Raw genomic sequence first — 13,575 nt, 5'->3', positions numbered from 1 at the left:
TGATTGTTTTTCAATGATGACAGAAAAGAGAAACAATGAAAAACAAGAGCTTACTTTTTCTACAATAGATTGATTCTTTTTCATGAGGATGCTAAGAATAAAAGGGAATATCCTTTTTATCAGTCATCGGATAAGGATTGTTTTTCATTTATTATAGGAAAAAAAGTGATAGTAAACAATGCAAAAAAGAACAGGTGTTGAGAATGATCAAATAATTGATTTATCTATAATTATTAAGAAGACTATAATAAAGAATAAGAAAGTTTCTATCATTAATCATCAATCATCCGTTTCCGTAATATAAAAAAAAAAGAATCACCACAAATATATGCAAACCCCAATGCAAACAGATCTCTAATCAAACGCAGAAAAAGAAAAAAAAATAAACGCGCTTCACATGGAAAAAACCAATAGCTGACTCGCTTTAAAGAATCCAAAGAGATACATTCTTTTTTTTCAAAGTAAAATTGGTCATTTGAATAATGATGATTGCTTTATTGATATATTCATGTGATAAGGAAGAAGGTGATACTAATACTAAAAATAAGAATGATTATATACTATAGAGAAGATGATGGCAAACAAGTACAGGTGAAGAATAATTACATACAAGTATCTGTACGTAGGACAGGAAAAAAAAATGCTTGGCAAAATGAATCTATTTAGACATACCGATGTTGCTGACGATAGTGTTGAGGATCAGGCATCACGGCCAAAGGTAAGACAGGCTGTTGCTGTTGAGGCGCAGCTGCATCATTATAATATGGTTGGTGCTGTTGTTCCTGATGTGAATAAGATGCAGATACTTGGGGTTGTGGTGGTGAAACGGATGATGGATATTGGTATTGCATTGAATTCATTGCAGAGGAGGGATAAGATTGACCAGCAAAAGAAGGAAGGTAAGGTTCAGAGACAGTGGCGGTCATTCCTTGATTAGTTGTATTTGTATTATTAGTAGTAGTAGTGATATTTGGCGAAATATTGGTAGCAGAAGAATGATGTAGATCGCTTGGTGGCATTGGATTAGTTGGTGTTTGTTGATTAAGGACTTGAGTATTATTATTGTTGATATCTTGATCCACGATTTCAGTAGTCAATTCCACTGTTTCTTGTTTAGATTGAGCTATCTGTTGAAGATTCTTTTGTACCAATTGTTTTTGTTTCCAAAATACTATTAGAGCCAAGATCAAAGTAGTTATCCATAAAAGACAGGTGAGCCAAACCAATGCGATGGAAACTCTAGCACAATTGCACTAACATAAAACAAAGAAAATATAAATAAATAATGAATATTTATAGATCAGTTGTGTGTGTCATTCATTCAATTCTATATTTTGGCATATAATCCCTTGATCAATGATCATCTGACATTGGTCTTATTACCTGAGCAGTCCAAGCAGAAGCATATCCACTATCTTTTTGATTTGAATCCAGTGAACACGTATCGGCATTCAATGTATATGTAGTAATACCGATTCCAGCTGTCAACCAAAGTAAAGAATAGAATCCAGTGAAAATAAGGTTGGTTCTTGGTTTCAAGAAAAACTTGCCACACCATTTCATTTTATTCTTGCTTTCATACATCCATGGGAAGAACACCAAAAAGATCGGTGTAAGGAAAGTAAATATGGCAACATACAAGGTATAGTTAGGTCCAGGAGCACTGTAACCCTATTATAAGAAATGAATAAAATAAATAATCAAAAAAACAAAAAAAACAAAAAAAAAGATATATATATATATAATATATATTTCTTACCTTGTATTGAATTTGTAAAGCAATAACAGGAGATATCATAGCAACGACTAAAAGAGTAGTGATAACTTGACATATATGTAACCAAGATCTAACACGAGGGAATGTATAAGGTTTGAGAGATGACTTTGAAGTAGATTCCTCTACTTGATCTATTGAGCTCATTATTTATGAGAGAGAGAGAAAGAAAGTAAAAAAAATAAAATAAAATAAAATAAAAATAAAGAAAAGAAAAGAAAAGAAAAGAATAGAAAAAAAAAAACCTTTTGAGATAAATTTACTTTGCCAAGGAAAAAAAAAATAAAAATGTGGCTACCCTATTCCAAATTGGGTTTGAAAGTAGTTTATGCTAGGGGAAATGTTTAGATTCTGAATATATGTGATTTTCATTATATGTCAAACAAGAAGATTATTTATTATAATCAAAAAGAAGGAAAAACTGAATTTAAATCTATACTACTGCCATTTCTTTGATTCTTGGAGGATGATTGACCAAACAAGATGCTGATTTGCTCTAAGAATATAAATAAAATTGCTTAGTCTCTTATGGAATTCGTTATCCGATCTTGGCTTTTTATTATATATTTTTTTACTTCTAATCCAGGTCTTGCTAAATCTAATCCTTCAGCAGAGAAATCTTTCCAATTTTGCCAATTGATAATCATAGCGTTAGGTGGAGGAAAATTAGTAACAAAAGATAAAATAATATAGATACAACCAAATACTAAACATAAAGTACCAGTGACAATATTAAGTACACCAAAATCTAGTGATATACAACCAAAGCTATAAAAATAATAAAATCATTTTTTTTTTCAAATAAATATGATATGATTGATTCATTATTTTCTTTACCCTACAATATAAATATCATTCCTCGACCACTATATATTGATACAAAACGAAAATACGTTAAAGAAATATCCGACGGTTTAACTTCATTGACTACTAGAACTGCTGCAATCACACTATCAAAAAAAAAAAGACTATTTATTATATCATAAAAAATAAAAAAAAAAGAATATATTACCCTCCATAAATTCCAACCATGATTTGAGAAAAATCAGCATGAAGGGATTTCATAATGACTGATACAATGACGAGTAAATATAAGATAATATTTATACAATTAAGGGTTAAAGTAAGTATATTTTCAGCTTTCGTTCGAGATATCATATTGTATGAAAAGAAACAGAAAAAAAAAAGAAGAAGAAGAAGAAAAAAAAAAAAAGAAAAATCAATTAATTATAATATTTATAAATGGTGGTATGTTTTCAATAACAAAAAAGGAAATCTCCCCCTTTCTTTCTTTTTCTTCCCTTTTTTTTTTTTTGTAGGAATGTATTTGAACTCAGAGGAAGCATGAATGTTGTGGCTTGGAACTGAATCTTACAACCTAATTTTTTTTTTCCTCTTTTTTCTTTACTTTTTTTTTTGTATATATATTTGAGTATGGCTAAATCTAATTTGAAACAACAACAAAAGAAAAAGTCAAGTGATCTTACAAAAGACAAGTCCAAAAAGTCAAAAGCTTCAAAACAACCGGAAAATGTGATTCCTGACGAAGAGACTGATAAATTACGTGAACAGATCTTATCTCTTGGTGGTACTCGAGGTGATCTCACTTTTTTGGAAAACGTTGACAATGACGATACTGATGAATTGATCACTACAACTGAAGATAAAAATGAAGTAAGTTAAAAAGAATGATATATATATATATATATATTCTAATCATTATTATTATTACTACTAGACTTCGGCTCTTCAGGATGAACTAAAAAACTTTATGAAGAATATGGGCTTCTCAGCAAACCTTTATGATCAATTTGATAAGGAAGAAGATAAACAACTTGAAGAAGCTGAACAAAACGATGACACCAATGAAAGTGACAACGAAAGGAATAATGAAAACGATACTAGTAGTGACGAAGAAGAAGAAGAAGAGGAAGAAGAGGAAGAAGAAGACAACACTGAAGACAGTGAAAATGATACTGAATCAAAACGTGTTCCAGAAACAACATCAAAAGTCAATACCTCCAACTTGGTAAGGATTATATATATAGTATTCACAATGAAATCTCAGTCTTCCTTCTTTTTTTTTTTTCTTTTTTTTTTTTTTTTTAATCTGACTTTAGCGAGTAGAACCTACACCTTACTGGTACAATACCGAATTACCTACAATTCCTATAACAAAGGGAAAACTCTTACCTACTCAAATTTCAAGTAAATATGAATTCGCCCGTAGTCTATTGGATCAAGAAAACGAAGATGCCTCGAAAAATTCCTCTCTTAGTTCATCCGATCGCAAATTTATGTCCAATATTATGCAATCTGGTACTCTCAACGATAAGGTATCTGCTCTTACTCTATTAATTCAAGAATCTCCTCTTCATGCAATGAAGGCTCTGGATACTATCATGACCATGACCAAGAAGAAAGGACGCAAGGAAGCAAATATGGCTATTCTCAGTTTAAAGGATTTATTCATTGGTTCTGTTTTACCTGATCGAAAGCTTCTCTATTTTGCTGATCGACCTCTTCATCATCCTGATGTTACCAACACACATTTGCTTTTATGGGTCTTTGAAGATTTTTTGAAGAAATATTACTTTGAATATATCCAACAAATTGAAGTAAGACCATTTAATTAAAATAATATGATGATAATATGATTAATATTCTCTCGTTTTTACTTATTTATAAAGGCACTCTCTCATGATACTCTGATGTATATACGTTACAGTATGGTGAATTGTTTACATGATCTTTTATCTGGAAAACCTGAACAAGAACAAAATTTATTAAAACTGTTGGTGAACAAACTTGGTGATGCTGAAAACAAGGTGGCAGCTAAATCATCTCAAAAACTTATCGAACTACTTGTGCAACATCCTGGAATGAAGATGTACGTTGTACGTGAAATTGAACAACTATTATTACGATCCAACAGTTCCCAACGTGCTCAGTATTATTCTGTCATTACGTTGAATCAAACCATTTTGACTTCAAAGGATAGCGCCGTAGCCAACAAATTAGTGGAACTCTATTTCTCCTTTTTCCAACGATTGATGAAATTGAATGACGAAGAAGATAAAGCTAGAGAAAAACAAGATTCGGATGATGATAACGAGAAGAATGATCCCAAACAGCGAAAAAACAAGAAACAATTGAACCGTGAAAAGAAGGAAGAACAACGACAATCTGAAGTGGACGAATACAATTCGAAAATGATTGCAGCTATTCTTACTGGTGTGAATCGTGCTTTCCATTTTGCAACTCTTTCTGATGAATTGTAAGTAATTGATACACATCATTTCTATATATATTAATCTTATTCCTTTTATATATATATATATATAGATTCGAAAAACATATGCAAGTATTATTCAAGATTACTCATTCTGGTACCTTCAATACTGCCATTCAAGCTTTATCTTTGATCTTCACCATTTCTCTCACCAAACATACTCAAACTGACCGATTTTACCGAACACTTTATGAATCTATGTTTGATCCTCGTTTATTGACAAGTTCCAAACAGGCTATGTATCTCAACTTACTTTACAAGGCTATCAGTGCTGATGAAGATATTCGTCGAGTCAAGGCCTTTGTGAAACGAACTGTTCAAATTGCAGGATACCATCAACCTCCCTTTATCTGTGGTCTGTTTTATACTCTTAGCCAGGTAATTTATATATAAATGAACGTATGATGATAATGAGACTGACCTTCAACCTTTTTTTTTTTTATTTTTGTTTCAGATTTTTGCAAAACGGTCTGGACTTAGAGCAATGTTGACTACTCCTGAAGAAGATGATGATGAAGAACATTTTATGGATGCTCCTGATGATGATGATGAAGAAGAAGAAGAGAGGATGACGACAAAAAAGAAAAGATCAACAAAACATCAACACAACAACCAGCTATTACCAGTTATGATGGACGAAAACGTGATCCTCAATACAGTAACGCTGAACGAACTTGCTTATGGGAATTGGTAAACTCAAAAAAAAAAGATTAAAGAAAAAATAATAATAAAAATAATTTGATACTAACAGATTTGTTTATCATTAGATTCCATTCAGAGATCATTATCATCCTTCTGTAGTCAAGTATGCTGATAGTTTATTCAAAGGTGAAGTGATTCAAGATAACCCTGATTTACATCATCACACTTTGATGCACTTTTTGGATCGATTTGTGTATCGTAATGCTAAGAAACATACAACAACTAAAGGTAGCTCTATGATGCAACCTATTGCTGGTCGTTGGGATGGTGGTGTCCTTCAAACTAGAGGTGGTGCTGGTATGGATCCAAATCGTCTTCCTGTCAACTCTGCTGAATTCTGGAGAAAAAAGATTGATCAAATTCCTGTAGATGAAGTAAGTTTTTTTTTGTGTGACATGGTGTGATACGATGTGATGGGAATTATGTCATGGGGAGAAAGAAAATTCCATGTAAGGATAAATACTCACGAGATTTTTTTTTTTTTTGATAGATTTTCTTCCATAAATACTTTACTCAAAAGGCCAAAGAACAACCAGAAAAGAATGACAAGAACAAATCTGAAGAAGATGAAGAAGATCAAGTATGGAGGGCAATGATGGCTTCAGTACCTGGAGGATTAGATGAAGAGGATGATCTGGATATAGATGAAGATGATTCTGAAGATGACGATGCTATGCGCGCACTATTGATGGATGATGACGACGAGGAAAATATGAGCGACAATGGATTTGAATCGGAGTCAAACCACGTGGATACCGATAATGAAGATATTGACTTTATGAATGCCTCCAGCATGGATGAAGAAAGCGATGAAGAAACAAGTCCGAACAAACGAATGATGGCGGAAGATGAAGAAGAATCCGAAGAAAAACCCAAGAAGAAAAAGCAAAAGCAACCTAATCGACCTACTTTTGCTTCCTATGAAGATTATGCTGCATTATTGGACAAGGAAGAGGATGATTTAGAATAGATATTATTAGTACTACTTTATATAATTAAAAAAGCATACACTTTTTTTTTTTTTACTCTTTTCTTTCCTTTTTTTTTTTTTTATACTTCCTTTACTGGGTTCGTTCTTTCTTTTCCGCTCGGAACGGTAGTGAAAAAAGTGAAACTAAACCAATGAAAATGCGTTGAGTATGATAGTTTGAAGCTGCCAGAAAAAAAATGTATTTAAGGACTTTCCAAGTACCTTTTTTACAACCTTTTTTTTCTTCTTTCTCTTTTTTACTCTTTTTTTTTTTTTAGTTTTTTTTTTTTTTTTTTTCTTCTTCTTTTTATTGTTGTACTTTTATATCTTTTATTCCCCCCAAACATGCCAGTACCTATTGATTACACCAATATTAGACGTATGAGCACCATTACGGTACCAAAACAAGATATCCACTTCGAGTAAGTTTCGTTTTATATATTATAAAATTATATACTTATCATTTTATTATTATTATTATTATTATCCTAGTGTATATGACTTTCAACAATGTAAACCACAAAACAATATTGATAACACATTGGAATCTCGTCAATTGGAAGCTGATTATTGTCGTGATTTTTCTTGTTGTGGACTTGTACTTAATGATCTTCATGACCTTTTGCAACATTATGAAGAATGTCATGTACAATGTGAAGAAGAAGAAATAGATCAAGACGATGACACTTGGTCCTGTACTCCACCTTTATCGCCTACTTTGGATATTAGCTCCTCTACTCCTTCTTCATCTGGTTCTCCTGTGGCTACATTGGATTCAATGAAAAGAAAAGCTGCTTCCTATCTTTCTGACGTTTGTAATCAATATGGTACTATGGATGGATATGATCTTACCCCTGTTACTCCTACTACTCCTGGATTTAATAGTGATTATTCTTTGCCACCTACACCTTCAACTGAAGAGCATCATCCTCTTTTGGGAAACAATGAAGACAATAACAAAGGTGAAGAAGATGATGATCGTATTTGTGGTAAGAAACGTACCTTTCAACAAACTTCATCTACCAATGCTATGGATTTATTGACTTTATCTGCTGCGAAGAAATTGGCTTTGGCTGCTGGTGATTCTTTTAATTCTTTGACTGATGAAGAATTTTTGGCTCATGCTGGTGTTTTACTTGCTTCTGCAAATACTTCTTGTATGTTATTGAGATGATGATTTTTTTTTATTTTTTTTTTATTTTATTTTGGCTAACCTGATCTCTCATTCCTTCCTAATTAGATCTCTACGCTGACAAGCCTTATAAGTGTGCAGTACAAGGGTGTGACAAGGCATACAAGAATCCCAATGGATTAAAATATCATAAGGAACATGGTCACTGTAGTTTGTTAGAAGACAATGAAACTCCCAAACCCTATCAATGTACTATTGGTGATTGTGGTAAACGATACAAGAATTTGAATGGATTGAAATATCATATTGAACATTCTCATATGGCTGCTTTGAATCATACCCTGGCTACGTTTGGCTGCTCTCTTCTTCAAACTCCTCCTGCGTCTGCTGCTACTTCCCCTTTATTAGACTCTTCTGATTCCTTTATTTAAAGCACTCACATACACATTCATCTTATCATACATACATCATTCTATTATTATTATTATTATTGTTATTATTATTTTTTTTCTTCTTCCTTTTATCATTCTCATCCTCATCATTTATTTATGCCAAACCTCGACAACTTTTTTTTTCATTACAAACTGTATATATTATATATCATCTCCCCTTTTTTTTTCATGCTATGCCATTTTACTTTAACTTCATTCTTCAAAAAAAAAGTTCTTAGATCCCCATCATTTTATTCATGCCTTATCATTGTTAGTTTATATAGTCTTATCAAAAAGTTACATTTTCTAAAAATCAATAAAATAGACAAAAAAAAAAAGAAAAACCAAATATTCGTGCTGTCCCAATTAAAGACAATGAAGAGAACTCTGTTTAGTAACTTCATACTGGTACGTGTAACATCAACTAAAAACCTTCTATTTCAGCGGCGAATATCTTTGAATCGGCGGCAATCTCGAATAAGATAATACTTTATTCAATATTCTTTTTTTTTTATTATTATTTATTTATTTATATCCTATATATATATATATATAAATAAAATCAAGTTAGAACCTTTGATAAAAAAAAAAAATGTAATCTATCCCTCCTTTTTTTCATTATACATTTAGCATAGTCATTCTTTATAAAACTTTATAAAGCCCAAAAGAAAAAAAAAAAAAAAATGATCGTGTTACTTTTTATATTAGTTTGGTTGACCAGAGAGATTGAAATTATTTGTTTAGTGTTACCATCATAATCAACCTAGTGTGAAAAAAATAAAGTGAAAATAATGAGGATCTTCTCCTTTTTTTTTTGACTTTGAAAAACTACTCTATTTTGCTGGATTATCTTTCTTTTTCTCCCTCTAATTTGGATCATCCCCTTTCTTTCTCTTTCTTTTCTCTTTTATTGTCTTTTTTCTAGAAGGTCTCTTTTCCCCCCTTCCTTTCTTTTCTTTTTCAAAGTGACATAGTGATTGTTATTACTTTCTTCTAGTAGTCCTTCATCCCCATCCTTTCTTTTATTACTCACTCAATCCATTTTTTTTTTTTTTACACTCGTTTGAATCATCTTTTTGTTTTTTTTTGTTGTTTTATCAACCATGCATTCATCTCCTGTCACGGCTACTACCTCTGCTTTGCTGGCTATTGCTGCCACCATTCCTGTCACTCAAGCTCGTTATCTTTGGCATCCTAACGAGTTACCTTTACACCAAGACTATTATAAACCAGCACAAGGTTAGACGATATACACATATATAAATGGTTGTTACACACTCTCACACAAACTTTCTTTTTTTTTTTTTTTAATTTGATTTTATATATGCATAGAGGAGCATCATATTGTAAACTTTGCAGCTGAACCCAGCTTTCAAAATGCAGAAACTACCAGCAACAAAGAAACGAGCAGTGCAAAGAAGGATCCATCACCATCATCATCTCATTCAGCGGCAAAATCAGCAGATTCCAATACACCAAAATCATCAGCACAAGCAAAACCAACAACTACACCAACAAATCAAGCTAGTGCAATACCTCATTCGTCTGGACATTCATCAGCCGCATCATCTGATTCTTCTCCAACAGCTTTAATGCCTAGTGGTACATCTTTATCATTATCTGGATTACCAAGTACCAGTGGATCATCTACCCCATCATCGACATCATCCTCATCATCTAGTGATGGTACATCAAGTGGAGCTATTGCTGGTATTGTGATTGCTGTTCTTGCTGTCGTAGGTGCTATTGCTGCCTTTGTTATGGTTCGAAGAAAGAAGAATAATCGTCGAAATATGAAACCTGATCCATTCACTATGGGCTTTGGAAGTCATGATCCTCCTCGACATGATCCTTATAACAATAATAATAATTCATATCAATACAATAATGGTGGAAATAATATGACTCAACCTTATCAACAACCTCAACCTGCTCATATGCCACCAGTCAGTCCAACTTATAGTACTCCACCTCCACCTTTATCACCCATGTCTGATGTACCTCCTTATCAACAACAACAATATTATGCTACGGTTCCTGCAGAAAAGTCTCAAGTTACTACCGCTGTTGGTGCTACAAATGATCAACAACAACAACAACTCCAGCAGGCTGGACAACAACAACAAGAACAACAAGTACCTCAAGGTTCATTAGGTGTATTCAATGTGGTGTCTACTTACTCTCCTACTCTTAGTGATGAAATCGATATTCAACTTGGTGATCGTATTGAAATTCTTGTAGAATATGATGATGGATGGTGTCAAGGTATTAATCTGACGCGAGGTAATATTAAAGGTGTCTTCCCTCGTCATTGCGTGGAACAATATCCTGGTGCTGCTCAAGAACAACAACAAGCCAAGAATGATGGTCCTCCTCAATTGGAATTAGGTAGTTTGAAGCGTGTCAGTTCCATGTACATGTCCTATACTTAAAATAGATTCATCACCATTTCCCTCCTCATTTTTTTCGTTTTCTCCCTCATTCCCTCCTTCTTAGTTTCTCCTCGTCAACTTTTTCCCCCCCCCCTTCTCTTTTTAATCCATTCAATTTTTTTTTTATACATCATCCTCATATCATGTCCCGTTCCTACCATTTCTTTATTGTCCCATATTATCTATTATTTATCTTTTTCCTATTCACCAAGTTATATATAACTATATAATAAAACAACAGCAATACATTTGATACAAAAAAAAAAAATTAATAATATTTATGTGTATTTATGATAGAGGATGAGATATATTTCCTTTCGTGCAACCCCCTATTCATACAAGAAAGAATCATCATCTATAATCTTTTCATGATATCATAGTAGATCACTGGGTGTATTTAAAAAAAAAAAAATTGAAATCCTCCATGTTTTTACGACATTTGTGCCATTTTTTTTTTTTAATCATCACATCATCATCCTTAAGTTGATCTTCCAGATAGGTCTCCTCTAAACGGTAACACATACAACCAGGAAAGAAGCTAACAAGATGGACCCTGAATCAAGCTGGCATTCAAAAATTCATTTGAATCTGTTGATGTTTGTTCCTGCAAAAATAATCAAAAGAAAAATGCGTCATCTATACTGTTCAATCCTATCCTCCATCAGAACAAGATACACAAAAAAAAAGAGAACATTCCATTGAATCGCCGGCCAAAATGGGTGTACAACGAAAAACCGAAAACTGAGAAAATCATTAGAAACTTTTCAATAGATTTTTATTATTTAATGTAGCAAAAAAAAAAAAAAAGTGTACATGTAATCAATATGGATGAAAAACAAATAAAAATAGGAATGGGGGGGTATCATATAGACAATAATAATAAAACATACATTAGAATGAAATCAAAAATAAAGGTAAAATGTAATAAAAAGTAATCAAAAACAAACTAAATGATAGGTGACTTTGTCAAAGATTTTGTACTACATTGGGAATCTTGTAAGGATATGGAAGAGCGATTGCCATGAGAGAAAGAGTAGGGAGAGGAATGATCTTGTTGTTCTTGTTCCTGTTGTTCTTGATGACGGAAAGCAGATAGAGTTGGTGATGATGATGGTACGGATACACGTTTAGAATCATTTGCCATATTTGAAGATTCACCACCGGTGGTTGTTAGATCAGCTGAAGTAAATGATATAGGACCACTAATACTATGTTGACGATGTGTTTTGGTTGGAGTCGTTACCCAGTGAATAGTAAGTACATTGATTGTCACATCGATTGTGCAGCACATCAAACAAAGCCATGATCTTTGACGTCCATACATGATCGTAGCACTGAGAGCATTGGCAAAAGAGGCAACAAGACATACTGTAGAAGCAATTAAACTACGTTTGGTGATTTCAAATAATCTTGATGATTTCCATTCAAAGGAATTAACACCACGACCAACTCGGATCAAAGGAATCACGAATAGAATAGTCATGTATAAGTTGAAGATCTAGTACAAAAAAAAAGGAGGGGTGACGTTAGTTGATATTCCTGCAGTGTCTTGTTGATGATGACTATTGTGTATTGTTGCACTTACGGTGTCATACACCTAGAAAAGAGTATAGTAAAAAAAAAAATGAGTTTAATTCGCTTTTTCAAAAAACTGGTTCCCTGTCCATTTTTTTTTTTTTTTTTTTTTTTTTTTTTTTTACCAAGACAGGAATGTTTGCAATAGGTTGTAATCCGATATAGCATTGACCAGTAGAAGTCATAATAGAATTATGATAAACCAACTGAAAAAAATAAATAAATAAATAAAATAGTATAAAAAAAGGTGAGTTTGAAGATATATATATATTTAATGATGATGACAATTACCATCAATACAAAGATACCAATATAGGGAGTCATAAGAAAAAGATTAAAACGATAAGACCAAGTATCAAATCGAGCATTTCGTCCATCACTCACAATATAAGCACGTTCGATCAACCTATATAATGAAATGAAAAATGAAAATCACGTACACAAAAAAAAAAAAAATAATAAGTTGTTTACCATAGATAGATAATCAATTTAGTACCACAATAAAAGAGATCGCATGTCATAATAGAGAGAAAACAAGACGTGTAATTACCTATTATTAAATTAAAAAAAAAAGAGTATGAAAGATTTGATTTAAATAATAATATATATAAATTTTTACCATTTGCAGTTGAAACCAATATAGTAGCAGTAGTAGTAAAAGCCCAAGAACAGATATAAAGAGCTACTACTAACCAACGAGCATAGGTTAACTGTCTATATTTAATTTGAAATGTTTTGACACCAAATAAACTACAAGTAAGAGTAATAGCAAAAAGAGATATGACTTGTGAAGAAAATTCTCCCCATTCCGGTTGACTAGTATAAATGAAGGAAGTTGTCTCCATGAAATATTATTATTTAAAGAAAGTTAAAAGAGAGAGTAAAAAAAAAAAGGGAAAGAAAGGAAAAAAAGAGATTTTTTGCTTTTGTTTCAAATAGGTGTGCATCAAAAATACCGGAGTTGAAATCTTTTTTTTTTTTTTTTTGTTGTAACATTGTCTATACTGATATTTCTCTCTTTTGGTTTCAAAGAATTATCTGCATTTTTTTTTTTGATTGATGATGATCCTCGGAGTACAGACATTAATAATAATAAATAGAATTTTTAACCCTTGATTTTTATATCAGTGTAACGGACACATCTTAACAAAAAAATGTAAGTCTAGTCTATTCTCTGGACTTTCTATTTTTGTCCAAAGTAACATTAAAAAAAAATCATATAATCTTTTCTTATTTTTTTTACTTTCTACCATATTATTAGAGAAAA

At 32.1% G+C, this 13,575-nt stretch overlaps 6 protein-coding genes across 6 annotated transcripts; 3 read left to right on the top strand and 3 right to left on the bottom strand.

Annotated features, from left to right (window-relative positions):
* Positions 1-319: 319 nt before the first annotated feature.
* BX664DRAFT_322142 (uncharacterized protein) lies at positions 320-1,976 on the bottom strand. Its single transcript, XM_051543435.1, has 3 exons — positions 1,760-1,976; positions 1,384-1,671; positions 320-1,253 (listed from the first exon to the last, which is right to left on the bottom strand). Exons 1-3 carry the CDS (start codon positions 1,919-1,921, stop codon positions 663-665), a joined length of 1,041 nt encoding a protein of 346 aa, XP_051405376.1. The 5' UTR covers positions 1,922-1,976; the 3' UTR covers positions 320-662.
* A 175-nt stretch (positions 1,977-2,151) lies between these two features.
* BX664DRAFT_322138 (COPI associated protein-domain-containing protein) lies at positions 2,152-2,979 on the bottom strand. Its single transcript, XM_051543434.1, has 4 exons — positions 2,787-2,979; positions 2,617-2,724; positions 2,350-2,542; positions 2,152-2,270 (listed from the first exon to the last, which is right to left on the bottom strand). Exons 1-4 carry the CDS (start codon positions 2,930-2,932, stop codon positions 2,208-2,210), a joined length of 510 nt encoding a protein of 169 aa, XP_051405375.1. The 5' UTR covers positions 2,933-2,979; the 3' UTR covers positions 2,152-2,207.
* Positions 2,980-3,200: 221 nt separating this feature from the next.
* BX664DRAFT_382283 (CBF/Mak21 family-domain-containing protein) lies at positions 3,201-6,789 on the top strand. Its single transcript, XM_051549029.1, has 8 exons — positions 3,201-3,448; positions 3,513-3,803; positions 3,895-4,392; positions 4,465-5,051; positions 5,120-5,444; positions 5,521-5,724; positions 5,834-6,142; positions 6,259-6,789. The coding sequence occupies exons 1-8, from the start codon at positions 3,209-3,211 to the stop codon at positions 6,736-6,738; spliced, it is 2,934 nt and encodes a 977-aa protein (XP_051405374.1). The 5' UTR covers positions 3,201-3,208; the 3' UTR covers positions 6,739-6,789.
* Positions 6,790-7,024: 235 nt separating this feature from the next.
* BX664DRAFT_28001 (uncharacterized protein) lies at positions 7,025-8,639 on the top strand. The gene is made up of 3 exons (XM_051541464.1): positions 7,025-7,160; positions 7,231-7,895; positions 7,979-8,639. The coding sequence occupies exons 1-3, from the start codon at positions 7,084-7,086 to the stop codon at positions 8,299-8,301; spliced, it is 1,065 nt and encodes a 354-aa protein (XP_051405373.1). The 5' UTR covers positions 7,025-7,083; the 3' UTR covers positions 8,302-8,639.
* A 495-nt stretch (positions 8,640-9,134) lies between these two features.
* On the top strand, positions 9,135-11,192 carry BX664DRAFT_355183 (uncharacterized protein). Its single transcript, XM_051547794.1, has 2 exons — positions 9,135-9,540; positions 9,634-11,192. The coding sequence occupies exons 1-2, from the start codon at positions 9,405-9,407 to the stop codon at positions 10,731-10,733; spliced, it is 1,236 nt and encodes a 411-aa protein (XP_051405372.1). The 5' UTR covers positions 9,135-9,404; the 3' UTR covers positions 10,734-11,192.
* Positions 11,193-11,523: 331 nt separating this feature from the next.
* On the bottom strand, positions 11,524-13,207 carry BX664DRAFT_322130 (uncharacterized protein). The gene is made up of 6 exons (XM_051543433.1): positions 12,928-13,207; positions 12,780-12,858; positions 12,600-12,714; positions 12,434-12,514; positions 12,319-12,330; positions 11,524-12,231 (listed from the first exon to the last, which is right to left on the bottom strand). Exons 1-6 carry the CDS (start codon positions 13,151-13,153, stop codon positions 11,680-11,682), a joined length of 1,065 nt encoding a protein of 354 aa, XP_051405371.1. The 5' UTR covers positions 13,154-13,207; the 3' UTR covers positions 11,524-11,679.
* Positions 13,208-13,575: the final 368 nt, after the last annotated feature.

The sequence above is a fragment of the Halteromyces radiatus genome (genome assembly GCF_025201355.1).
Source record: "Halteromyces radiatus strain CBS 162.75 chromosome Unknown BX664scaffold_1, whole genome shotgun sequence".
NCBI classification, from domain to species: domain Eukaryota; kingdom Fungi; phylum Mucoromycota; class Mucoromycetes; order Mucorales; family Cunninghamellaceae; genus Halteromyces; species Halteromyces radiatus.
Note: the sequence above shows the minus strand (reverse complement) of the source record. Positions and strands in the feature narration are given on the sequence as shown.

Coding starts and splice junctions, on each gene's coding strand:
- BX664DRAFT_322142 (XM_051543435.1), bottom strand. CDS start 1,921: ATGAGCTCAATAGATCAAGTAGAGGAATCTACTTCAAAGTCATCTCTC. Junction 1,672..1,759: donor CTTTACAAATTCAATACAAG/GTAAGAAATATA, acceptor TTCTTATAATAG/GGTTACAGTGCTCCTGGACC. Junction 1,254..1,383: donor CTTCTGCTTGGACTGCTCAG/GTAATAAGACCA, acceptor GTTTTATGTTAG/TGCAATTGTGCTAGAGTTTC.
- BX664DRAFT_322138 (XM_051543434.1), bottom strand. CDS start 2,932: ATGATATCTCGAACGAAAGCTGAAAATATACTTACTTTAACCCTTAAT. Junction 2,543..2,616: donor CGAGGAATGATATTTATATT/GTAGGGTAAAGA, acceptor TTATTTTTATAG/CTTTGGTTGTATATCACTAG. Junction 2,271..2,349: donor TAGCAAGACCTGGATTAGAA/GTAAAAAAATAT, acceptor TTATATTCTTAG/AGCAAATCAGCATCTTGTTT.
- BX664DRAFT_382283 (XM_051549029.1), top strand. CDS start 3,209: ATGGCTAAATCTAATTTGAAACAACAACAAAAGAAAAAGTCAAGTGAT. Junction 3,449..3,512: donor CAACTGAAGATAAAAATGAA/GTAAGTTAAAAA, acceptor TATTACTACTAG/ACTTCGGCTCTTCAGGATGA. Junction 5,725..5,833: donor AAAACGTGATCCTCAATACA/GTAACGCTGAAC, acceptor GTTTATCATTAG/ATTCCATTCAGAGATCATTA.
- BX664DRAFT_28001 (XM_051541464.1), top strand. CDS start 7,084: ATGCCAGTACCTATTGATTACACCAATATTAGACGTATGAGCACCATT. Junction 7,161..7,230: donor AAACAAGATATCCACTTCGA/GTAAGTTTCGTT, acceptor TTATTATCCTAG/TGTATATGACTTTCAACAAT. Junction 7,896..7,978: donor TGCTTCTGCAAATACTTCTT/GTATGTTATTGA, acceptor CTTCCTAATTAG/ATCTCTACGCTGACAAGCCT.
- BX664DRAFT_355183 (XM_051547794.1), top strand. CDS start 9,405: ATGCATTCATCTCCTGTCACGGCTACTACCTCTGCTTTGCTGGCTATT. Junction 9,541..9,633: donor CTATTATAAACCAGCACAAG/GTTAGACGATAT, acceptor ATATATGCATAG/AGGAGCATCATATTGTAAAC.
- BX664DRAFT_322130 (XM_051543433.1), bottom strand. CDS start 13,153: ATGGAGACAACTTCCTTCATTTATACTAGTCAACCGGAATGGGGAGAA. Junction 12,715..12,779: donor AAATTGATTATCTATCTATG/GTAAACAACTTA, acceptor TTCATTATATAG/GTTGATCGAACGTGCTTATA. Junction 12,515..12,599: donor TTGGTATCTTTGTATTGATG/GTAATTGTCATC, acceptor TATTTTTTTCAG/TTGGTTTATCATAATTCTAT.